Raw genomic sequence first — 27,555 nt, forward strand, 5'->3', positions numbered from 1 at the left:
CACGGAAACACTCCTATTATCTGCTCTGGATACCATCCGGCATGGTTTCGACAGCAGCCAAGGCTATCTTCTGATACTGCTCGATGTCCCCGCCGCCTCTGACACTATCAATCTATAGATCACGATATACTGACTGGTCGACTGAAAGAGTTTGGCATATATGGAATAGTCCTTAAAATGGTTTAACTTATATTTGAGTGAAAGATTATTCCAGGTCTGTGTTTAAAAAAAAACAAAACCCTCTGCTTGGAGTAATATTAAAACTGATGTCCTGCAGGGATCAGCATTGTCTGCAATGCTATTTAACCTTTACCTGATGCCACTTTGTAAACTATTAGTTGGTTTGTGGCTTAATTTTTTTCCATCTGTGCCAATGACATCCAGTTTTTTACTCCAATAAAAGATTGCATAGCCCAAACAATGAGCTATCAAAATTTTCCTAGGTGCCATTGACAAATGGATGCTTCACAACTGTTTTTCATTAACTATATCTAAAACAATGCAGTCTCGGACCAAGAATGTACCAGAGAACACAAGTTTTGAATTTGGTAAATACACCATACCTATTTTTAAAAAAACCAGTTTGTGATCTGGGAGTTATTCTTGAAACTAATCTTTCAATGAAAACCAATATTAAACATATAATCCGTGTTGGTAATCTGAAGCTTCGCATGTTAAGACATTTAAAACCTTTGTTGCGCGTGGAAGACTTCAGAATAGTTTTGCAAGCTCTGATTTTGGCTTCTACTCTGTATTCCCGCCAGCTGCTGTAGAATTCTTTCCAGATTGCTTTTCAGTAACAAAAAAAAAAACCACACCATATGATCATCGATATAAGATCTTAATTCTAATTCATAAATTGGATAAACACCTCTACAAATGTATACTCCGTCAAGAACGATGCGATCACAAAGTAAAGGCCTGTTAGAGACTCCAACCGTCCAACAGGCACATACTGGTGAAGTGTGAGAGCTTTTTCTATCGCGGACTCGATTCGCCAGAACATCTTAGAAAGCAGAGTGATACAAAGATCTTTTAAAAAGGTGTAAAGATCTGCTTAAATGCTGAAGAATTTGTGGAAGATAGTACAGCTTCACAGTGAAGAAAAGCACACGAATAATGCTTCGGCAAAGGTCCATGGATCTTTGATATCTTTTTTGGATAGGTTTTGTTGCATTTTATTTTATGTTATTTTGTGTAGATAGTTATTTTTAATATGTATGGTATAGTTGTAAACCGCTACGATGTAATGAGCAGTGGTATAGAAGAAACTTTTTAAATAAAATAAATACTGCAATATGGTCGTGCTAAAAACTGACATCCAAACTGTGTGCACGTTTTTTTGTTTTTTTTTACACATGCACAAACACCTCTCCTGGTGCCTGATGCAATAAGCAAATGAACTGTCGCACCTAAAAGGACACGCTAGAGATAAATTATGCATCCTTAGCATCTGGCGCCTAGGAGACGTGGCTGTGTGTTAGAAGAAAGGACGCCCAATTTACGAATGTCTGTGTTATCCTGCGGCAGCTAATTTACTGGCACAATACACACACAATATACATGGCCAACAGCGTTGTGGGTGTGTATTGTGTCTCCAAAAACATTTTTTTTTTATGTCAAGACTTTTTTTGTAGGGTGCTTTCTGTGGTTCTTCCTACTTAGTATCTTAGGAGGAACCACAGAAAAGCAATTTTGTTGTTTTTAAGTTGAGCCCTTAATGTGTGGGAAGGCTTTACACCTGCCCTGGGGCACGAGTACAATTTTATGGGATAAAGAGTGTGCCTAGGGTGCATGGGGATTTTTTGTATCGCGGGGTAATAGCTAATCACCTCATCTACATGGAATTTACATGATGAGCGTTATTAGCTACGCGCGTTTTGGACGCACTGATCTGCTTATTGCTTTGGGGGTTATGGACACGCATCCAAAACGTGCATCCAAACGCTGGTTAATCTATGTGCTGGGCTAGGAGCACTTTATTGCATCAGCCCCAAAGTGTGTAGTATTGGTAAGCCTCTTATCTGATATCCCATCCAATTCTCAGTAAAAGCAAACCAGGCAGTTACTATAAAGAAACAACATTCTGGTTAGACTCTCAAAGCGGAAGAGGATTTTTTGTGACTGTGTAAGCAGCATTTCAGTCTATCTGGAGCAATAGCTAATTAACATTTCTTGAAACTTCAGCAAATTACGGTTAGCAAGACAGATGACAGAAATGCATAAAGTTTAGGAATTAGCAACACAGCAAAAAACACCACTATGTATCCTAATTTAGGACCGGATGTACTAAAGGGTTTTCCCCATTTTTATGTTTGTGAGAAAAGCTTAGCACACCCAGCTCTCAATTAAGTCATCAGCCCTCAGGCTTCAAACCCCTTTAAAGAACCATTTGCAAAACTGTCTGGCTAAGACTGATGGGGACTAGCTCTGTGTAAGATACACAACGCACAATAAAGCTCTGGAATTTGTTGCCAGAGGATGTGGTTAGTGCAGTTAGTGTAGCTGGGTTCAAAAAAGGTTTGGATAAGTTCCTAGAGGAGAAGTTCATTAACTGCTATTAATCAAGTTTACTTAGGGAATAGCCACTGCTATTAATTGCATCAGTAGCAAGGGATCTTCTTAGTGTTTGGGTAATTGCCAGGTTCTTGTGGCCTGGTTTGACCTCTGCTGGAACCAGGATGCTGGGCTTGATGGACCCTTGGTCTGACCCAGCATGGCAATTTCTTATGTTCTTATGTACAATCAAAAAGCCACTCAGCTTCTCATATATTTTATGAAAAACATGAAATTCGTAAAGCAGCCCAGTGATTCAGCTTACTCTGCTATGCGAGAGGTTCCCAGTTCAAACCCCCAAGACATTTCTTCTGTCCCTGGGTCAGCTGGAGTGGAGGAAAGTTGAGGAAAGGAAAGTCCTGGTCATTGTTTAAGGATGACTCCGTGGCCAGATTCAGGGATTCCGCAATGAAATCTGCCATATGGCCCCTGGATCATCAATATCACTAATTCTAATATATAAATAACGTTTATATCATTAATCATCACTAATCACTAATCATTAATATCACTAATTCTAATAAATAACGTTCCAGCAATTATGTAAGGAAATAAACACTTAATCATGTTACTAGTTACCACGAGGACGGCTCCTTGCCCCTCACATATTCTCTTGTATATTGCACTTTATCTTCGTTCCCCCCCTTTCTTGTTTCCTACTCCCAGTTAAGGCACCCTTGTTATAATGTAACTTTATACTCCTTCAAACTGTCTCTTGTTGTTTGGTTGGTTATATTTACTGCCTAGTTCGATGTAAACCGAGTTGATTTGATTTGTATCAAGAAAGTCGGTATATAAAAGCCTTAAATAAATAAATAAATAAATAAATAATATAATTCCGCCTTATTATATACTCTGTATATGTCTTGCAACACACAGACTACATTCAAATCTTCTAGAGGACGATCATACATAGGCCCACATGACTATATAAACAATAGCTGCTTGCGCCTATCCTCCACTATTAAGTATTCAGCATGTGTGTATTTTCAAAGTCTGAACATTATAACAAGTGCAAATAAAACTTCATTAAAATTAGTCCACTCCAGTGCATGCTCATGTATGTGATTACCATTCTCATTTCTAACACAGCACCATATTTTGAAAAAGCTTTTCTGCCTCAGGGGAATACAACCTCTCTTCAGTCCAACATTATTTGCAGAAAGGACAGGAAATCTCCAGTTATACACTATACAACCAATCATAATAGGCAAAATACTACTTGCAACCACCATAACATCGCAGGTTGCTACAACCAGTACCATTCAATCTCTTCATTATGTCCCAAATTCTGGACTCTCCAAGGCTTAAAAATCCATAACTGCTTTCCTCGGTTGAGTAGTGCAATTCCCAGCCATACTGCGAGAATATGTTCAACAAAAGTCCAATTCAACTCAATGAATGTGCACTGAAATGTCAAAAAGACAACTATTGGTGTTAAGAATTTTTGCGTTCAGCGAGCTTAGTCCACATGGTCCTTTTGGTGTGATGAACATAAATAAAAGGACAAGCACACTGTATTAAGTAAGGCACGTGATCTGACAGTCTGTGCAATGCTTACGAGTCACGTTATACCCAGTTGTAGGAGGAACCTAAAATGACACCTTCCATAGTTTGCTGACACAATCCACATGCGAAATGTCCTGTTTCTCAATTCATACAGAGATTATGATGGTAATGCAGCTTTAACAATATGTTCTCTAATATTCTGATTTCTGGAAAAAGATAAGAATAGTATATACTTGTATGCCACCCAACTAACATTGCAATTGCAAGCGATTTGTTAGAAAACCTAATACACACATCCCTGTTATCATCAGGGGAGTACTTGTAAAAGTCTCTTGCAACGTGACTATTGCGCTCTAAGATATGCAGCTCTTATTGAAGCAGGATAATTGCGAGACAAAAGTCTTGCTGCCATGTCTTGTGCTTTGAAATTTGATAAATCTGAGCACGCACACAGTTTTTTTGTGTTTTTTAAACCGTTACAGGTAAACCCACTTTGATGATTACACTTTTGCCGACTGCCTATATAATGACATCCAGATATCTAACCCCTCCTTAATAATCAATAAATCCAAGAAGGGGGAGCTTTTCTGAGTGAGAGCACATTTGAAATTGCGATCCAAAGTATTCATCCAATTATAGAAAGCTTGAAGATCCTCTAGAGTGAATACCTATATGAAAAATGTCATCAATAGACCTTACCAAACAGAAATGTAACAAAACCAAAGCGAGGGATATAGGACTTATTCCTCAAACTGTGCGACAGAGATTGGCTATATTGGGGCCATTGGTGATGTTTGTAAAAACTTGTGTTCAAAACAAACATTTTGGAGAGAACAATCTGTCCTAATGCCAACATAAATGCCATTGGGATTTTCTGTGGTTGTGGAAGGAATAATAAAGTGGAAGTTAGTCCCTTCATAGCCTCTTGCTCTGGGATATTGGTAGACAGCAATTCGATATTGATAGTAACCAAAAACCAGGTTGTACTTATGTTGTTGTACTTATGTTGTTGTACTTATGTTGTTTCTATGAGAAGAAAAACTGATACTTCACGCATATCCAGCATAGCTCTCTGCTTCAACAGCAGGGGAGAAGAAAAAAGGATTCGCACTCACAAAGCAGGGAGTAGCTGGCTTGTTACGGCGGTTACTACCCCAAATCAAATAAGCCTGATACTTCACTTTCAATGCATATCCTGCTTCAACCGCAGGGGAGAAGAAAAACTGATACTTCACGCATATCCAGCATAGCTCTCTGCTTCAACGGCAGGGGAGAAGAAAAACTGATACTACACGCATATCCAGCATAGCTCCCTGCTTCAACGGCAGGGGAGAAGAAAAACAACCAATAAGGGCTGAATAACACAGTCTGGGTAAAACAAATAAGCATGGGTGTAGCTTGCTTATTGCGGCGGTTACTTCCCCTACTTCCCCTACTACCCATAACTAATCAAGCTTGATATTTCACTTGGTTGCAGCTCCATCACTGCTCTCTACATTAATGGTGGGGGTGGAAGGGAAATAGAACCAAAGAGCTAAGAGAAACAGATAAGTATGAGAAAAAAATGTGAAGCTTGCTGGGCAGACTGGATGGGCCGTTTGGTCTTCTTCTGCCGTCATTTCTATGTTTATGTTTCTATGTTTCTATGTTGTTTGCCTGTGCCAGCTTTCTCAACATATAGGAAGTGTCCTGAATGTAAAAAGGAGAGGTGGCAACCGCAAGGTTTTTATAAAAAAAATAAATAAATAAATTTCTAGAACCAAACCATTCGCTGACACAATTGGGCAGCAAGGAGGGGTCGTCACCAATTTATGACTCTTAGGTACCCCACATATAATAGATATTCTTGGATGTCTAACAAAATGTTTACTCATCAGGAAAGGCTAGATATCCACCCATCATTATACAGAAAAAAATAAAATTTGATAGAGCCCAATAATATGCTCACATTTCGGTTATCATCCGAGACCCTTCAAAGCAGGTTTACCTGTCAGGTTTTTAGATTACTGTGTTTGGATTTACAAAATTGCAACACACAAGTAGAAGGCATGGCAGCAAAATTGTCATGTGGTGGTTATCCTTCTGTAGCAATAAGAGCTGCATGTCAAAGCTAGATACTGACATGGTGAGAGCCTTTTAAAATACAGGGGATGTGTGTGTTTTACACTTCTCTACAAATCACATGCAATAGCAACACTGATCAGGCCGCATATACTATCCATGCTTGACATATTCCCAGATAATCGGAATATTAGAAAACATGTAGTTAGAGGTGCAGTACCATCATCGCAATCTCAATATGAACTGAGAAACGCGGGACATTTCACATGTGGGGCATGTGCAAAGGAGTACAGGGTCCTATCAGCAATCATTGTTTGACCTTTCAACATACAGTCAGTCAGTTGATAAAATCAATGCTGGGCCTTTTGGTAATTATCTGACAACATTTTCTCACCAGTATGGCAGGGAAGTGATCATAAATTACTGCTCAACTGTAGCAAGCAGTTTGGGATTTTTAACCATCCCAGTGGTCCAAGCCTTTGGGACTTAATGAGTAGATTGAACGGCACAGCTTATGGTAATCTGTGATGCTTTGGTGCTTGCCAGTGACATTTTGTAGCTTTCCAGCTACAACAACCAGACTGGTTATCCATTATGATTGGCTCTTCAATATAGAAAACTGTAGTGAAATAAAAATAGAGCTTTGCTGTCCTTTGTGCAGATAATGTCGGACCGAAGAGATGACGTATTCCCCCGAGGCAGAAACGCTTTTTCACAACACGGTGCCGTTGTCAGGATCGAGAGTGGAAATCACATACAATGGCATGTATTGGAGTGGAGCAATTTTCATGAAGATAAAGTTTTATTCACGCTGGTTACAAAACAGAGACCATGAATATACACTGAAGACTATAGTGAAGGACAGTGACAAGCAACTGTTTTACCTAGTCATACACATCCACTAGAAAATACACAGAGAATCTAAAGCGGAATTATATTTATTAATTACTGATCATTTCCATCTCACTGGAATTTGGTTTTTAATACTATCACTGCAACAATCAGACTAGGTACGTTGGGGGCAGGGAAAGATGTAGGTAGTTACAAATAAAAGCCCTTGACTGCAGGTTCAAAAAAGCCCAACACACTTGACTAGTAATTGATTAGTAGACGGGGGGCAAATATTAGTATCCAGCAGTGATCACAGACAAGCAACTTGCTTACATGAAAATATTCCAGTAACATGAACTGTTCAGTCCAGTTAGATCCTTTGTTGAAGTGACAGAAAAGCCAGATATTACCTGGGATCTGTGGTATTTAATGAGAAGTAAATGGAGAAGACCAGACAGGACTTACAGCCCTCACCAGATGTCAGTTTCTATGACCACATGATCTCTCCAGTTATATGCACATTTTTGCTTCAGTTCAAAACAATTCAATATCAACATTTTTCTTTTATATGAAACAAAACCTTCTCTGAGCAGGAAATATGAAAACAGCTTATTTGCATTCATATCAAAACTGTGCAAGGGGATGGGAGGGAGCCAAAATCTGACTGGAAGGGGGCTGTTTATAGAAGGAAAACTTTTTCCCATAAAAAAAAACCCAACCCACAACAAGAATGTACAAGGTCTCCGAGAAATACTACCAAACCACGCAGGCCTGAAATCCATTTGTTTAGATTTTTTTGCCTTTCTGGTAAAATACCACTTTTAACACAGCCAACCTGGATTTTCTATTTGCTATGAAATTCCAAACTGACCCCATCAAGAAGCAAATCACAGGGCCCAAGCAGCTTGACAGAGACTAGCAGGGTGGGCAAATAGTTTAAGGCACATCCTCCCACCCAAAAAAAAAAAAAAAAAAAAAAAAAAATTACAAAAGGTTATGCCAGCTTAAAACTACAGAGTATGATTTTTGACCTACAAAGGCTAGACAGCATATTATAAACCATCTCATCAATACCTTTAAAAAAAACCAAAAAAACAAACAACCATACTCAGGGTTTTAGTTCACTTCTGAATCGATCTCGCTGGTTTATGAGCTCTAATTTAGTTTCCAGGTTATATAGGGACAAAAAAAACACACACACAGAATTCCAAGGTTAAGTAAAGCTGTAAAAAGATGAGGCCAGAATAAGACACTCATTTTGTGATTTCTTCCCCGCTCGGTATTTGAAGTTAAGTGGGCAAATGTAGAGACATTATGGTCCATAAATCATTAGAAGCGTCCCAATCAAATCCTAGCTTTCTGACTCACCCCTGCCACTTACTGTGAACTGTGGCACCTCATGAAGGGGGAAACAATGTCTGGACTACATCACTGTGCAAGATGGGGGTGTTTACTCTCAAATTATCTTTCCCTTTAAATGCACATGAATTCTGCATAATTCCAGTACCTGCAGATATTAACATGGAAAAAAAATAAATCAATGAAATATATCCAAGTCCTTTATAAGTTAACAATTTTGCAAGTGATGCTTCTCAATCCTAAGACATTTTCCACTGGCTACGGGAGACCGGGGTCCTCTTGTTCATGCCTCTTACGTGCAAAGATACCCCAATGAAGCACCTGTTAACAACCCAGCGAAGGAAGCAGTGCAAAATTCTGTAAAGGCAAGAAACTGCCGTCTGGCTGCTGGTCCAAGTTCTGAGGTCTGAATTAAAGCCACATGTATAAAAATTCTCTGCATGCATGTGAAGCTTCCAGATTCTTTAGGCAGCTGCTTGCAATTAAAAGAAAGGAAAAAAAAGCATCAACACTAGTCTAGCAGCTTTCAATCTTTTCAATGGCAATGAAGTCAGCACAAGGAAGATTTCAAGGTCACAGAAATCTGCCTTGTTCTCCTTGGGACAGTCAAACAAGAACCTCTCCACCCAAATCTGGACCTTCTTTGCATAAGGCTCAGGGGTATCCTGCTTGGACTGGCTGGGCCGACTGGATGGATCATTTGGTCTTTTTCTGCTGTCATTATTGTGTTACGATGCAAGTTACCAAAGTGAAAATTCATACTAAAATCTAAAAATTTAAATTAATACCTGATAATAGGAATGTGCTGTCCTTTCTTTTACTTAGTGCCCACTACATTGTTAGCAAGTACTAAAACGGAAAGCATGTGCTACGGTAAATTGATTTGGTGCACATTAAATCAATTTAAATGGATTAATGCGCACCAAAACCATTCAGTGCAAGCTAAAATAAAAAGGAAAAATGAGAGTGAAATGTTTTGGCCTTGTTATTCAGAACCGGCTGGCAAATATAATGATATGTGGCACAGAACAGTCTATCAGGGGTCCCCAAACTCTGTCCTTCAGGGTCACAACCCAGGTGTGTTTTCAGGATTGCCGCAATGAATATGCAAATGATCTATTTGCATACAGTGGAGGCAGTGCATGCAAATACATTTATTTTATTTAAAATCACTTATATCCTGTGCCCTCCAAGTTGGGGGGTGGGTAACAAAAACATCCATAAAATTCATAACAAACATTAGTACCTACATATCTTAACAATAACTCGGCAAAACTAACACTCACTTATTACAAAGGACATAATTGATCAACTGCCGGAAACGGTTGGTATTAAATCTTTAAAGGCTTGAGTGAAAAAAATGTGTTTTTAGGGCTTTCTTGAATTCCTTTGGGTTACTGATATTGAGAAGCTGAAGCAATAAGGAGGTCCACAATGTTCGACCAGCAATTGAAAAGGCCCGTTCTCTACTGCAATCGAGACTGGCATGATGTGATGAAGGGATGTCGAGTAGTGGTTGTGATGAACGTAGTGTTCTGCTGGGATGTATACCCTAACTTAAGTACTGCTTGTGCCAGTACCTCATTTCTATTTCATGTCTTCTGCAATACAATGACACTGAAAGCTTGCAGAGCTGAATGGGCCAGAACTGTGGAGGGAAGATGCAAGACGTGTGCAAAGAAACACCAGCTTTGATTTATTTTCTAGCAGAGAGAAAATAAGATGACAGATGTAGGTCCTGTGGTTATGTTGCCCCTTTCTCAGGTACATTTCAGGAAGGATTAGAAGGGCGGAGGTGCACAATAGTGACTCTCGGTGCTTTACAATACTAAATGACCTAGAAAACGGATACCCCCTCCCTATTCCAACACAACTAAGCCTCACCTTCTCCATCCTCAGTAGCCACTTCCCGCAGCATTGCGTAAGCAAGGTCTGCTCATATTGGAGTTTTTAAGGCAGTCACCTCAAGACCTGTCTGGCCTCACAGAACCAGAATGCACAGCTGCTGCCACTGTCAAGCTCAGTCACTGCTATTTATGCATTGCTGCGGGACAGAATAGCAAACGAGATCTTCCTAGGCATATCAGCAGCAGATAAGCCAATGGAGAAAATGTGATGCCACCAAGGAAGGAGTGTAAGGCAAAAAAAAAAAAAGATAGAAAGAAAAATCATAAAAGTTATGAATAAAAAAACAAAACAGTAGCTGTGAGGTAACTAACAGAGTAACACAGGCAAACAAAAAAACAAACCAATCACAAGACAGAAGATCAGAAAAATGTAGTCACACTGCTTGGTAGCTGAAGTTATCCCACAGCAACATCAGATTCAGGTAACTATTAGCATGATAATTTTACCAGTGTTGCCACAGTAATATATAGAATGATTAAAATAAAACGGGGAGAAAAAGAAAAAAAAAAAAACTTACAAGATAAATAAAAGTTACAGGCTTTAGAAAATACAACATCATTCTAAGCGAACGCCAGAGGAAACAAAACAGGCTAAGCAAGCATGATGGCACCCATTCGTCAGCATACCTATCACTTCACACCCTCCTCTCCCAGTCAATCCGCTGGGGCCAAGTATGGCTTCCTGGTGCTACGTAATCCCTAACTGACCTCTGGTGACCCTGAGAGTAATTGTGTAACTGCCCACAGACTTGATGTAAACTTTCCAAAAATGACCTAGAAAAAAAAAAAAAGTCAACCTGCACACATTTACAGCTGCTAATTTATGCAGATAGTTTTCCTGCGAAAAATTACATGCATGCTTTGGTGAATTCAAAAACCCAGAAAGGCCTCCCCCTACCACAGGTACAAGTTTGTGCGTATTGGCACTACTGCGTACTTTTACCTGCATATAGAGTGGACAATATTCTAAAAGCCTATTTCAGACTTTGATTTTACCCATGGAAATGGCTTTTAAAAACCACCCATATGTGTACACTGCCCAGTAAAGTTCTCTCTACAGGACCTGCACACAGCTCACAAGGCAAGTTACATTTCCATCTTCGGTCTTTCCACCATCCCCAGAAGCAGAACGGCACTCCCCTCAGACAGACAAGGGGCCAATGATCTTTAAAGCCATCGCACTGCTCCTGAAATCAGGGTCCACACAGTGCTACCAGCACTCACAGTGACTGTTAAGAGGAGGAAATTAAATCTTTCTGAAACCGCAGCCTCCACAGGTAGAGAGCGCGTCTTCAGGAAATCACAGCTCCCACAATCTAACCACATCAGTCAACATGCCAACCTCAGACATTTCAAAACCCTACACAAGAAGCAAAGCATAAGCACTGGGAGCCCCCCTATTTTTGGCTCACCCTTATACAATGTTGTTGTAGTAACCAAAGCAGTTACTAAACACACCTCCCTGTAACAAAGGCACGTTTATTTATTTATTTAGAGTTCTGAAAACAACTCCACTACATACAAGGCCATTTAGAGTCATCATCCAAATACACTCCACAACAACCTTTAAACTATGCGTACAATTACATAATCTCACTTCAGAAAATAGAACGTATACCCATTTTATTTAATGTGCATTTAGCTCATACCTCTTCATTGGTAGCTCAAGGCGAGTTACATTCAAGTATAGTGTTTTCCCTTGCTCCAGTATCCATAAGCACCAACCTGGCTCATAAATCCCTCGGAAAGGTCACTGTTACTATAGGTTTCATGTTCTCTCAAAATTTCCCACTACAATTTAGTAGCTCCTTTGAATATTCCTCCTCTATTCCTTCCTTATATGTACCCAACACTCATTTCACATCTAATTCGCCCTCATGTCCTAACCTTAACCTTATGTAACAGATTTGGGTCACTCTTGTGCTGTCCAAGCCTTCTGATGACCATTCGGATAAACCGGACTCAAACCATGCTTTTAGAAACACAAGCATGACAGCAGAGAAAGACTGTATGGCCTTTCTAGTCTGCCCAAGTAGGTTAGCATTATAATTCCCATCACTCCTTCAGAGATATCCTGTGTTTATCCATGTTGTGTTTGCTTTCTGAACTCTAAGTATGTTCTTCTACTCAAAGTGGTGGAAAGCCAGCGAGGAAGACAACGGGGGCAATCCAAGCATCGTTTTCATCCATCTACTATATTACCAAATGTAATTTTTTTTTTAAGATTCGTAATTCATTAGACTAGACCACAAACCACATAACTTCACAAGTTCTCCCTAACTATATTCAAACATTCACCAATTGGAGAACTATATTGTTACAATGTACTCTGGTGTCCGGTATCACTAATATACATTGGTTATAACTTGGGTTTCTGTGCATGCCTACACCTCAATGACGCATACACACGCCGTCCGACAAAGAGAATGGCATTTTAGAAGGGAACATGACACTCCATATCTCTCTGAGTCCCTGAAGCAGACGGTTTTCGTCGAAACATTGCCAGTGTCGGGCAGATGGCCCCATTTTTCACAGAAACAGATCAAATGAGACTAGTGATGGCTTTGTCCTGCAATTCAACAAGGTAAGTGCAAAGATTTTCTCTAAAAGCAGGTGAATTGGGTTGACCGTTAAGGAGGGAATTGTTTTTACAAAAATGATCCCATTTATTTTTTTAAGATATAATCTAAAAGGTTAAGATCATCAAAATATATGAGAGCACTTACACTTCACACATATTAAATTTAAAACGTATACACAGAAACCTGAGTTATAACCAGGTTATATTAGTGATACCGGACACCAGAGTACATTGTAACAATATTGTTCTCCGATTGGTGATTGTTTGAATATTCATTAGACTAGCCCAGAATAACAAATCAGTTATACATTCTGGAAAGCATTTTCACTCCTACACGGGGAACGGAAGGTGTATAGCGCCTAAAAGAGAATGTGTTCACATGCATATTTTGCAATAAAGTGTCTGACCTGCATATGCTATGTTTAACATCTATCTCACACCTCTATGCTGTATTTTGCATGACCCTGGGGTACACTAAATTTTATACTGATGATATCCAGTTCTTTTTCCCTCTACACAAAAGTATTTCTTCTTTTCTGCCTTTCTACTATCCAGTCATGGCTTAGTCAGAATAAATTAGCCTTTAAATATCATGAAAACTGAAATCATCATACGGTTCCACTTTCTGATTCTTAATATATCCCAGGAAATATTCTCTTTAATAAATCAGATCATTACTCTCTCTCAAAATGTTTGCAATCTTGGAGTCATTATTGACCCTGCCCATGCAGGATCATATTAAAATGACTACTCAATCTTCTTTCCATCTATAAAGTTTACTCCGATATTTAAAACCCCTTTCAAACCTTGCTGATTTTCGCTCTGTTTTACAACCCCTTCTATTTTCTGGGATTGCCTATTATGATTCGCTTTTAATCAGCCTACCAGCCGCCTACATTCAGCCCCTGCCAATTCTATGTAACTCTGCAGCTAGACTTCTCACGGGAACTCCAATTCACAGGCATATTAGCGTGTCCTCTCTGTACTGCATTCAGTATAAGCTGCCGTTCATCATATTCAATCCCCAGAGATTGCTGTGTTAAAAATTCACGCTCCATTAGGACTCCGAGATCCTCCAGTCTTCCCTCTCCAAAGATAGTCCATTTTGATAAGACAAGGGAATGTGTGTTCTTCCCCAGACACCATCCCACAGGAATTAACAACACTCCATGAAAGGAATTAAAAAAAACACACTAAACACACTGAAACCACATCTCTTCCAGAAAGTCATTTTGGAATTAGCCTAACACAAATTTATCCATCCTCCCAGCCTCCACTGTAACCCAATCATATTGATTGTTTTATCAGAAATGTCACTTTTGTGTTATGCTATATTGTTCCTGTTTTTATATATTATTATGTATGTTTTGCTGTACTTTGCCCTGAACGTAGGAAGGACGGGTAACATTTTAAAATAAATAAATGCTGTGCTGATCTGGATAAGATCATTTCAGTAAAAACATGAGTAAGATCTGGGTCAGACCAAGAGTCCATCAAGCCGTGTATCCTGTTTTCAACAGTGGCCAATCCAAGTCACAAGTACCTGGCAGGATCCCAAATAGTAGACAGATTCCATGTTGCTTATCCCCAGGGAGAAGTAGTGGCTTTCCTCAAGTCTACTTGATTAATAACCATTTATGGACATTTCCTCCAGAATTTGTCCAAATCTTTCTTAAACCCAGTTACTCTAAATGCCTTTACCACATGCTCTGGCAATGAATTCCAAAGCTAATTGTGTGTTGAGTGAAAAAGTTTTTTCGCTGATTTTAAATGTGCTATTTAGTAACTTTTTGGAATGTCCTCTAAATGTATTATTTAAAAGTGTAAACTGACTCACATTTACCAGTTCTACTTCACTCATGATTTTATAGATCTCTATCTCCCCTCAGCCATCTCTTCTCCATTTGGATTACTTGTTCCTATGTGGGTCATTTTGCCTTGCCCACATTAAATTTCATCAGCCATTTATTTGGATGCTCAGACTCATAAGGCTCACCTGCAATTTCTCACAATGCACTTGTGATTTAACAACTTGGAATAATTTTGTCTTGTCTGAAGATTTGATCATCTCGCTTACTGTTCTCTTTTCCAGATCGTTTATAAATATATTAAAAAGCACTCATCCCAGTACAGATCCCTAAGGCACTACACTATTTACCTTCCTCCATTGAGAAAACTGACCTACTCTGCTTCCTGTCTTTTAGCAAATTCGCAATCCACAATAGAACATTGCTTCCTATCCCATGACTTTTTAATCACTCTTATCAGGGACTTTGTCAAATGCCTTCTGAAAATCCAAATACACTGTATCCACATGATTAACTCCTTTAACTATAGCAGATTGGTGAGACAAGTCTTCCCTTGGGTAAATACGTATTAGCTGTGTCCTATAAATCCATGTCTATAGATACATTCAATAATTTTGGACGTGCAGTGATTGATTATTGCTGTGATTTGGTATGAAGGGAATTGTGATTGATCAGGCCTTACATAGACAAAATGAGCATATAACCCCCATTTTGCAGAATCTGCGTTGGCTGCCGGTACAGCAACAAATTAAATTAAAGGTACTTAAAACAGTCTTTAAACTGTTGAAGCAGAATAAGCCAGAGTACCTTAAATCTCTTGATTCCCTATCTCCCACAAAGAAGTCTTTAGTAACAATCTGCTTCTTGGTCTACAGTCAAAAGTGCTCACTTAGTATTAAAAGAAGTTGAGTTTTTGCCTTTGCTGGGACATTTCTCTTAATTTTATGAGAAAAATTAAAGACATGGTGGTCTTTAGGGAACTATTCAAAGCCATTATTTATAATGAAGCTTTTGTGCAAGAGTGTTGATGATTGCAGTATAGGTGCTATCTTTGTTTATGTCTGTTTTTATCTTGTTTTTTTCTTTTTTTTTTTGTTACATTGTAATATATTTGTATTTGTAATTCTTGTGTAATAAAATAAAACAAACAGTGCTCTAGACTGCAGCATAGTTCAGATTTTCAAAGTTTATGGTTCCAAAACATCCAGCACCTTTTGACATGCAAAGCTGATGATTCCAATTAGTTATTTGGTATTTAAAACCATCAGGGTTTGATTTGCCCAATATAGAGCTTTTGGGGGGGGGGGAGGGGGGAGGTATGGCTGAAAGATATTTGGTAATTTTTGCCACAAACCATGCACTCGGTCAGAGTAAGCTTTTCAAGGTCTCCTGTTTCAATAAAGAAATTGCAGCCTGAGGCTTTAGTTCTCCAGTAAAGATAAAACATGAGGGTTACCTCAAAGTCACATACAGACATGAAATATAAAACCATTTTGCATAGAGCAAATTAATATAAATATTACCGTTCTCGGCCTTCCAAACAGCACCAGCGACTGGAGCTGTATTTTGTTACACTTTCTGTTTTAGAAATAAAAGCTGTATTTTGTTGCATTTCTATTGCATGATGTCATTTTGTGCATGAATGATCCTATATTATGATATGTATTTCTGCAGGATTTGAGTGTGGACTTATAACTATTAATACTACATATGTGGTGTGAAGAGGATAAGGGAGTATGTGTATAGATTATATTGCATGTCATGATGTGCAGTGTTCTGAGTATCAATGGTGAACAACTGGAAGGAAATTTTAAATTTAAATCAATATCCAGAGAAAACCTTCCCAGATAGATAATTATTGCTGCCATCTATGCGACCATCATAAAAGGCACTCCCGGTATCAAACACCTTCTTTACCTTATATATAATCATCAGGCAATATCTAATTTCCATTTTTCTTTTGCAATTAAAAATTTATCTTAGTATGTCATGAAACTGGAACTCCCTGATATAGGTCCATGTTTCACGCCACTGCATCAGGGGGTTGTCATCTTGTTCGAGCCGCTGTTTCTTCTACTTTCAGATTACTTTAAATATCAAATTGTTGCCTTTTTCACCATAATATCCCTCTTGGCACCAGTGTGAAAACCAGAAGTGTGTTATGAGTAGTCAGAGTGGGTGAGTCTTACTTTTTAAAGTGGTTGAACAGTATGTGTGTTTTGATATCCATATTGTCCTAGGACTACATCATTGCATTGAGATATGCTGTGTGTCTAAGTGAGCGCCACATATATATGTGTAAAAGCTTGCATGCACATACAAACCATTGATGCATAAAGGGAGAAAAGACATGAATGTACATAAAAAAGGAGATTTTAAGAAATTTATATATGACAGTAAATATAGATAGAAAATGACCAGGCTATGAGGAAGCATCAGGGTTTAAGACTGAAAATCTTTTCTTGCTTTTCAATGTTACTTCCCTTCCTGATGGTACTCCAACTCCCAGCTGAGCTTAGAAGGGGTACTTATGAATGCACAGCACTCAATGAAAAATCCCTAAACATTACTATTAATAAATAACTCTCTCTAAATGTATATAGTCGTGTATTTTAGCAATCACAGAAAATTTCTCTCTAATTAGCAATTAATAGCATTTTTATTCTAATCCAGCTCTGTGTAACAATCTGCTGAATTTGCACAAAATACTGCAATAGGCCATCATCTTACATTTTATCTTTTGCAATAAAGAACTCAATTAAGGGACATGCCCTGCAGGATTCTGCCTCAGGCACATAATGCTCCTTTATTAAGGCAAGCTCTGTTCTCTTCTGTTACTTTAATATCAATAAATGAAGTTTGGTTTAGAAAAAGTGCTTTATTAATTGTGACAAAAAAACAAAACAAGACGTCAGCAATGGCTATTACACCACCTTAACACAAACTGCAATCTGAGACTTGGGATATTCTTTCTGGAAGACAGGTGATAACCACTAAAAATGACCATCCTAGGCTCAGACAAAGCCAGCAATGCAAAACGTGTCATGAGCTCTGTGTTCCCTCTTTCCTGTGCAGTAACTGAGCATCTCAAGGCATATCAGCCAGAAGTTCCAGAGCAGTGTAGCCTACTAACGCTACAGTCTGTCGGGTTTTCAGAATGTCCACAATGAACAAGCGCGAGAATCTGCATGCACTGGGGACCCAGAATACGTCAATTTCTCTCATGCTTATTCATTGTGGATATCCTTTAAAACCCGACTGACCGTTTTGGGATTCTCTACCTTAGTCTTTGACCCTTGTTCTTTTAACTCACCTTCTCTCTATTCTCTAACAGTAGTCCCCTAGCTACATTTAAGTTAATGTGTATTTACCTTGTTCGATGTAAACTGATATGATAGAACATGTGTCGTGAATGTCGGTATAGAAAAGCAATAAACAAACAAACAAACAAACGTACGTTAGTATATATGATATGATTAAGATCCTGGAAAACTATTTACAAATATTTATATACCGGCCTTCCAAATTTTTGATCAGAGAGATTTACAGAGAATAACATTCATAAGGTATTGACATAAAAACAAGAGCATTAAATGGGACCTGTACAACATGACACGAGGCAATGATGACTATTAAAATCAATGATAAAGAGGATGTGCAACTGAAACTTTACCTCAGAACCAGCGCAGGTCAACTAGGGATTTTGTTCTGTTTCCCCTTTTAACAGATCATAAAATGCCTTTGAAATCTACAGCCAAAAGCTTCTCGAAATAGCCTGCACTCTGGCCTCTCCTCCACCACCCTCCTCGATCTGCATGTCACTTTTAGGAGTGACTGGTGTTCACACCAAAGGGACCGCCCTAGTGAACCATAAAGGTATAATCCTGCTTAAAAAAAGCTTTGAAAACACGTGAAGCATTTCCTAATCCAACCACATTTCTGGCATTTATAGTTCAACTGGCTGCACCGTTCATGTATGTCACAAGGTTCTGCTTCCGGTTGCATATTTTTTTTTGCAGATTGTGTAAAAAATTAATAATATTGACAAAGCAATTTAGCAGAAGTCTTCTTTCCAAATAAAGACTCTGTTGTGTTCTATTTGGGAGTTATAAGTCAAAGTTTTTCAACTGCTTTTTGTTTTCTGGCTGAATAGCTTTAGTGCTAAGGCACACTACATGAAGTTAGTATGTAGCACATTCAAAACAAAATCAGAGAAAATTTGTTTTCACTTAACACACAATTAAGCTCTGGAATTCATTGCCAGAGGATGTGCCACTGTTGGAAACAGGATGCTGAGCTTGATGGACCCTTGGTCTGACCCAGTATGGCATGTTCTTATGTGGTTAAGGCAGTTAGCATAAACAAGTTTAAAAAAAAGACTTGGATAAATTCCTAGGGGAGATGTTCATAAACTTATTAACCAAGTAGACATAGGGAATAGCCACTTATCTCTGCATGATAGCAGTATGGGATGTATTTACTGTTTGGATCTTGCCAAGTACTTGTGACCTGGATTGGCTACTGTTGGAAACAGGGCTTGATGGACCCTCAGACTGACCCAATATGTTAATTCTTAGGTGTTCATGAAAGTTGTCACTGTGACAGTGCTGAATAAAGCAAAGTCTTCTACTCATCCATAGAAAAGATCCATTGCTCTTATATGCCTCTGCCTGGGCTCTTCAATCTCATTTTGGAAGGTCGGGTGTGGGAAATAATTCAGCTTCCAGGTCTACAGAGGGCTGACAACGAAGGCACCAGACAGCCCTAATTACTTTGATAAATTCACTGCAGTGTTGACATTTGCCTTCTAGAAGTTAGATTAAGACCACATTTAGGCCATAGTTCCAAATTCAGATCATAACTCTCATTCCTTCCTTGCATTACAATCCTTAAAATTATTAGCCACTTCCAGCCACTGGCAATTTCAACTTGACAAAAATTGTGTCATGGGACATACTTGGGAATGATGAGCGAATCCAAATAAGTCTTGTGTGCAGAAATACTATAGTTCTGTTGGACAACAGTCTGTAGAGGTCACCTTTCCTCACAACCAATTATTTCTTTGCAGGGATGCAGATGATGGATTTTCCAATCCATGAATATGTGTGCCTGGAACGGTTACATAGCATAAAACATGCCAGAAACGCAAAAAAAAAAAAAGTTACTTGTTACTTTGGTTAAAGCAAACATTACCCCACAGTTGCTTCCTTGTTTCAGCTTGTTCCCTTCTCCAAGGGCACAACATTTTGCCTCTATACTACAAAAACCTCAATTATAAACAACAATGGAAATATGTAGAAAGAATGGAACTTGGAAGATCCCCAAAAGTAGCTTTTCAACATTGACTGACAGGAAAGAGAGATTCAGGCAAACTGAGGAAAAAAAGGGACCAACTGTGATCTACAATGGAGACAGAACAGAATCTGTTGCCTAACCCAGGCTAGAGGATGATGAGGACTATTAAAAAAATAAAAAAAAAGTTTACCAGGACAATACTTTCCTTGAATGTTACCAGTTCTAGTTTAAATAGCTTGCATTTTGTTGTATTTTATTGTATTTGTTCATGTACCTCGATGTTAAGGCATTCCACCAGTGCTAGTCTATGTGATACGTAATTACACAGTGCAGAATATGAAACTAAAAAAAAAAGAAAGCTGGCCACCACTATTCTGTTTAGGCTGGTCATGTTTTCTTCTCAGTTACAGGATGGCCAGACTTGCTGGTCACAATCACAGAGCAGGAATGAACTCATGCCAGATGAGAATCAAAGTGAGAACAATCACTTCACAATATAGCAGCTGTATACACCACCACTGGACATTTCAGGATAATCTTCCTTTGTTGGATCGGGCAGTTTTATGTCTGTACCAGTTTGCACTCATCATTCCTCAATATGGAGGGGCTGCCACCGTTACTTTTTTCTACCCTTTTCACATCTGATTTGAACACATTATCCTGTTGTATTTTCTTAATCAGCCAGCTTGGTTTGGGACATCAGACAAGTCAGCAAGCATGTCCACTGCTATTAGAGCATTTACGTACAGGGGAGGAACATCTGAATTTAGGAGTGAAATTTCTGTTTTGACATAGGTTGTAAAGAAACGAAAAATGCAGTTTTGTTTTTATAAACTCCAGGATAAAGAACGATGTGTTAATCACACATATCTGAGCATAATGTCTATAGGAGAGCAGAAATATATTTAGAACTCAGGAAAATCACCTTATAAAATTCAAATCTTTTGGACTAAATGCATTGACTTCCAGGTCACAGCTGCTTAGTCGAGGGGTTAAAACTCACTTGCTTGCTTATACTCTGTAGCAGAGGTCATTATTGTGGCCAGAACATGTTGGCTCTGAGCTGCTCCCAGCCAACAGGCCAGTCGCTATCAAACCATCCAACATCCAGTCAGGAAAGAACACAGACTACACTTTGCTCTCAGTTTATTTTTTTACTGCACTGCAGCCGTGTGTGTACAGGAGTCATTCTAATATTAGAAAAAGCGAGCAGATAGACCAAAGTCAGAGGGGGAAAGATCTATGTTTTATAAAGTCACCCCGTTATTGTGCCATGAGGCTGCTTTCCCTTGGAGCAAAAAAAAATAAAAGAAAAAAGAAAGAAAAACCTGAACAGCACTGGAAAGTGTCCAATTACTGTTTTGTAAAAACATGTGTTCAATATGCTCTGCCCCTGCTCAAAAGTATTTTTCAGCTCTGCGGTCTTTTGGCTGCAGTGTGGTGCCTGCACCAGAATAAGTCCTAATCCGTCATGGAGACATAGAAACATAGAAATGACGGCAGAAGAAAACCAAATGGCCCATCTAGTCTGCCCAGCAAGCTTTCACACTTGTTTTATTTTTTTTTTTTCTCATACTTTATCTGTTACTCTTGGCCCTTATTAGTAACATTTTGGTTCTATTTACCTTCCACCCCCACCTTTGATGTAGAGAGCAGTGCAGGAGCTGCATCTAAATGAAGTATCTTGCTTAATTGTTGGGGGTAGTAACTGCCGCAATAAGCAAGCTATCCCCACGCTTATTTGTTTACCCAGGCTGTGCAATTCAGTCCTTGTTGGTTGTTGTCTGAATATAAATCCTCTTTTCTTCATCCCCCTGCCATTGAAGCAGTGAGCTGTGCTGGATATGTATTCCAAGTGAAGTATCACTCCCTCCCTCCCTTTGCATTTTAGTTGATAATAATTTTGTCACTCCCTTCCACCCTCCTCATTTCTATTATCCCCCCTATTAAGTTTTTTACCTGATTATTTTAAAACTGCAGTTACTGATCGCCTCACCTTTTACTTAATATTTTTACTCCTTGCTTATCCTCCTCCTCCCCTCCCCGTTTCTACTTATCTCATTCAGTTACTATCCTCCCTCTTAAGTTATTTACCTGGTTATATTGTACAATGCAGATTCCTGTTTGCTCCAATTGTTTATTCTTTCTCTTGTATATTGTCTTCATCTCATTTGTCAATTCTATCGCTTTTTAGTCTATGCTTCTCCCCTTTTTGCACATCCTCCTTATCCATCTGCTCCCCTCCCCTGCTATATGTATTTCTTTTAGTTCTATGTAAACCGATATGATGTACCCACGAATACCGGTATAAAAAAAGCTGTTAAATAAATAAAATAAATATCAGGCTTAAGAGACAGTGAAAGACTTCCATGACACAAGCGCACACAGCCTGTAAAACCAATCTGATGACAGGTACCACCAGAAAACACTCTCCAGTCTTCTTTGTACACTTACTGATTAAAGAAAGGCCTCCCCCAAAAGAGCAACAAGTCAGCTTGCAAGCACCATTTCTTTAGAAGTTTTTGACAAAGAACTCACATATTTATTTATTTAAGGTTTTTCTATACCAAATTTCTTGATGCAGATCAAATCAACTCTGTTTACATCGAACAAAAGTTTTAACAATAACGTAGCCAATAAACATATTACAAGAGGCAGATATTGGCAGAGTCAAAAGTTACATTATAACAAGGTTTACATTAGAACAATTATACTTGCACCACTTTGCAAAATGCACCATGTTAATAAGTCCATCCCAGTCACACAACCTTAGGAGATGTGGGTTTCCTTTCTGGTCGCTCTCCTGCACTCTCCCTCCTTGCCCCAACAGACAGACACTCACTGGCATTTCCCATGCTGCCGCACTAGAGTGTGTGCCTCAAAATTCTCTGCCACCACCAACTCTCTTTCTCCTCCCCAGATGGTACAGATGTCCTAGGTGGGTGGCTCAAGGAAACCTCTTTGGGTGCACCACAGTAGCACCAGTTGTCTTCCCTCACGCTCCAGGCTTCAGCAGATCACGACCTCTGTGTGCCAACGAATCCCTACCAGACTGGGGGAGGGGGGGATCTATATCTGAATCCCCTACATCAAAATACATTTTTGGATATTTTTCAGGCATTTTGAAAAGGCTTTCTTCCCAGAATTGAGTTTTTTCATGGCCTTCTCCAAGATACAAAATTCAGTGATATGCAAGATAAAAACATCATTAGCTGTGAGCAAAATTCGAAAAACTATCCCCAAATGTGCAATCTCAAACTTTTCAACAACACATACATTTATTTAGTAAGAATATTTGAGAGCGGAAGGGCAAATTAAAAAATAATAATTTAAAAAATATAAACTTAAATGTAAGACCTGCACACAGTGATCTGCTCAAATGCTGTCAGTCTGCTTAAAAGGCAAGACTGTCTCTAACCCTATTTACTCTTCTGTTTTTCATGGCTATCCTGGGTTTTGATACTTCCTGTCTTTCCAGCAACTCTCAAGAGAAGCTGAACTCTTGTGGTATCATTTGGGCACTCTGCTATTGTGGTTTCCTTATTCAGTTACAAAGCAGAAGGAAGCTGAGCTAAACGGGAAAGAAAGAACCTCCAGTGGCAGAAATGACCCTGGACACAGATGCCAATGTCCTGGCGGGAGAAGGAAGAGCAGAACCGAGGAGCAGCACAAAGGGGAGAAACCAGGCCAGTAGAAAGCATACTGAATTTGGTACAGAAGGTCAAGGCATACTAGGTGACTGGATATATCTCAAACGACAGTATTTGGAATTTACTTCACAGCTAAAATCGGAGGCTAAAAACAGAAGCAAATTTCTAACCTGAAGCTATCTGAAAGTGGCATTCCAGTCTCACAAATACAGCACACTTTAACAAGTGTGTCAAAACAATGCTGAAGTTTTCTATATGCATGTCAATATGAGCAAACAAACACAAACTGACAGTAGCATGCCTGCTGGAACATGTCATTGCCATGACTTCCCTGTCTCTAGGACTTGCTACTCCCAAGTACCAAGCTGGTGAAGCTACTAGTAAAATACACCAGAAAGTGTACAGGTAGCTAACAAGTTGGTGACTGATGTGCCTTGGTCTAAGGTCTGCTTATAAGCAAGTGTGTATTAGTTTACCGGTAGAGTCCTAACGTTACCAGTGCAAGAAAAAGAACTCAGTTAGTGCTCATTCTCAACAAGCAGATAGGATGAGCCAGAGATGGAGGCCCACTCCAGAGAGATGGCTCGGTCTGAAGCAGGGAGGTCATCCATAAATTTGTTCAACTCCATCCCATTCATAACCTACTCTTTAATGAAGTAAGCCGAAAAAGCTATCCACTATGCCACAGAAAATCATATTGCACGTTGCAAGGCAGATGACATACCAGATTGTGTCATTTGATCACAGTATCTCTTATTTAAATTTCTGTCCTGATTAATCTTTGCTAAGCTTTTGACCTCCTTTTTGTTGTTGTCCAGTCAGCCTATGTTATATGTGCTAATGTTCAGGGGTTTGTTTTTTTTTTTTGTTTTGCCAGCTCGGCAGATACTGCAAAATGGGTTCAGAAACATTTGCTTCTTTGGATAAGTTTTCTGGTAGCTCAACAAAAGCCTGAGAAGCATCCAGACAGACAAGTTCCAGAAACTAGCAACAGCTGAGTTGGTGCAGGCTTTGTGCCAGGCCCAGTAAGTCTAGTTTTCTTCTTCCGGGATTTTAAAGCTGTGGAAGCCTCACGTGCTGTTATAACAATAAAATGTAGTTGTTTGGTAGGAATAACTTATCACACAGATTGCACAGCTTTGGGTTTGCAAATGCAACTCCAGCATTAAAGAGGGTTATAAAATCAGGGAGAACTGGTAACCAAGCTATTACATTAGCAATAGTTTGCTATTCCACATTGTTTTCCTGGACTATCAGCCTTTACTCTTCCTACACTTGCTTAACTTGTGCACATACCTGCTCACTTTCTTTTATGCTTTAATAATTATATTTTGGTTAAAGGCACTAATTAACTGAACTAGAGAAAAATGTGTTACACCTGCTATCAAGCTCCCAATAACAGCAAGGGCATAGAGTCAATTTATTTGTGGACAGAAAGAAACTGAATTAATCTAAAAATAAAATAGCTATTGTCCTAAACAATATCTTTAACATACACATGTGGTCCTCTGTAGGCCTAAAGAATGGCAAGAAAGAAAAGTCTCCTTATAATGTTTATAATGTTTTTTCAGCCATTCCAACATCAACAAAACGTGCGTCATGAGACCAATAAATACAGCCAAAGTCTCCAGGTGGTGGATAAAGGCAGGGAGTTGATATACCTCCTGCGTTCTTGGCTAACAGACTCCAAAAATAAAATACAATCAACAAAACACAGATTAAAGAGTATAGAAACCACACAATTTTACTCACAAAATACTCATTTTCACAACATGACAAAGCTCTTGCTAAATAAGGCTTTCAATTACTTATGGCACTAACTGTAATCCAAGCTCAAAATGAAAAGCTACTTGGACCTCTAGTCTGTATCATTCATATGGACATAAAAGATGCTATCTAATGCCATGTGAAAAATGACCCACTTAAGGCCACCAAAGGATATTTGTCACAAACACAAAACTGGAAGAAATAATAAGCCACTCAGATCACATTCTCAGAGTAGATTTCATGTTTTTGACAATGCGCACCAGATTACACCCATATCATATTAAAAACACACAATCAGATGACATCATTATATCTTGAATCGTTAATGAGGTTAATACTGTGATAACATGTACTGAGCAAAGAATTATTGCACTGGCCTTCAAACCATTTCCAGTGTATAAGGCAAGGGGTGTGTCCCTTGACCGAACAATATGCTGCTACACAAAACCAAGTTAAATAAAAGGCCTTAGATACGAGATTGTTTTGCCCTGAAATATGAGAAGTCAAAGAGTAGCCAGAAGTAACTTCAGGTGGAATATCTATCTAGAGCACATACATGTCAATCATTTTAGGAGCACTAGACCAAGCGAATATAGTTCAGAGCAATTTACCCACGTGCAGAATTTAGAGACAAACATTGGAGAAACCATGAGTAACAAACGCACACAATCCAATGGACACATTTCTCTCTTCCTCACAAAGAACAAAAAAGGCAAGCCTTCTTCAATCCAGTGCAAATGTTTTCCCATTTTGAGGAAATGATGGAAATCTCTATTCCCAGCAGCTAAAATGAATAATAAAGATTCTCAAGGCCTGCTGGAGCTTTTCTCTAAATACCAGAAGTATAAAAGCCATTTCTCCCAACACCTTATAGTATGACAGCACGCTGAATTGCCTTCTCATTCCGTCAAGGCTGCCAAGGAAGTTGGAGAAGGTAACAAGGTTCCAAAATACCCAACTGGCTAGGGGGTGGGAATGCCCTAACATCCTATGGTCTTGAGGAAGCCCTCTCCTACATGCTGTGGAAGGAGACTCCAAACACATCTCTGGCCCTCTCCAGGGTGCCATGGATACCAGATAAGCACTCACCCTGAACTCTCGGGGAGTGCCAAACTAGCAATTCATACCCCCTAGAAGCTAGCAGAAATATTGAATCAGTACCCAATTTCAAGTCTCCCGGATTGTTAGAGATGCTGAAGCTATCCCCAAAACCCACAGTCTTCTAAGGCGTTAAGAGCGCTGAAAGAGCCAGCATCCCAGCCTACCAATAACACAAAAATGCACATACCAAGGATGAAGATGGGGGCATAGGGTGTCAGGGAAGTCCTGGTCATACTCCAACAAGCCAGAGCACCTGACACCATCTCCCGAGGATGACGTTCAGGATGGCAGAGGCCAGTGGCAGTATCCACCAGAGGCAAGATACAAAAAGCAAGAGACCGCCCCCCTGGGATTAAGGTGCAGCGGACTGTGGAGAGCATCCATCATTATTCCTTTTTCACTGCCCGGGATGAAGGGTAGGGTACCAAAGACTGTCCCCCAGGTTATGGTAGAGGGGACCGTGGGAAGTGTCCCCGGATGGGGGATCTGGATACCGGGGATTATACATCGTGTCCTCCAAGTAGTGAGAGGCCGGGTAGCGGAGATTGAGGATAATGGGGAAGAAGGGGTGGACAGAAAGGTACTGGGTGCCAGGGACAATGGGACGTGTCCCGGGGGTTGGGGGAGCGAGGAATGGGGTACAAGAGCTTATGGGAAGTGGCCCCCAGTGATGCGGGAGACCTCCTGCTCACCCTCCGGGGATAAGGCTCACCAGCCACTCCCCCCGTACATACCTGAGTAAGCTGGAGAGCGGGTGGCTGGAGCCTCCTCCCCCAGCCCCGCCACCTCCTGCGCCCGCCCCGGACCCTCCGCCGCTCCCGCCGAAGCCGGAAGACAACCTCTTGCCGGAGAGCAGCTTCTCCACGGCAGGCAGGTTCCCGGTGCGTGCGGCCTCCAGCAGCTCCTGCTCCTTCCCCATCCTGCGGGCTCGCGGCACTCGGCAGCCGGCTTCCCCTCACCCTTTTGGCGGCCCGCGCCTCCCTCCCCGCCCCGGCCTGGCCTCGGCCAGGCTCCGTCTCCCAGCAACCCGGCCCCCGCCCTCTCGTCCAATCGGAGAGAGAGTACCGCTTAGCCATCACTTCCGGGGAGCGCCTGACGTCACCGCGCCAGGAACTGGTTCTCTTGCCGAC

General features: G+C 39.9%; 1 protein-coding gene across 16 annotated transcripts in view; it reads right to left on the reverse strand.

Annotated features, from left to right (window-relative positions):
• Nucleotides 1-27,416, reverse strand: part of ANKS1A (ankyrin repeat and sterile alpha motif domain containing 1A) — a 171,490-nt gene extending 144,074 nt beyond the window's left edge. For 9 of the 16 annotated variants that reach the window (XR_003852260.1, XR_003852258.1, XR_003852259.1 and 6 more), the window contains exon 1: nt 27,160-27,415. Coding sequence is in view for 12 of the 16 variants with exons in the window: in XM_029574026.1 (XP_029429886.1) it covers nt 27,160-27,344 (185 nt within the window). In the remaining 4 variants the exon portion in view is untranslated. Of the gene's footprint in view, nt 1-8,338; nt 8,434-27,159 lie in introns of those variants that run through there. The other 7 variants (XM_029574035.1, XM_029574033.1, XM_029574031.1 and 4 more) reach the window with 3 other exon arrangements.
• Between the last annotated feature and the right edge of the window lie 139 nt (nt 27,417-27,555).

Source organism: Rhinatrema bivittatum, chromosome 12 (assembly GCF_901001135.1).
Source record: "Rhinatrema bivittatum chromosome 12, aRhiBiv1.1, whole genome shotgun sequence".
NCBI lineage: Eukaryota > Metazoa > Chordata > Amphibia > Gymnophiona > Rhinatrematidae > Rhinatrema > Rhinatrema bivittatum.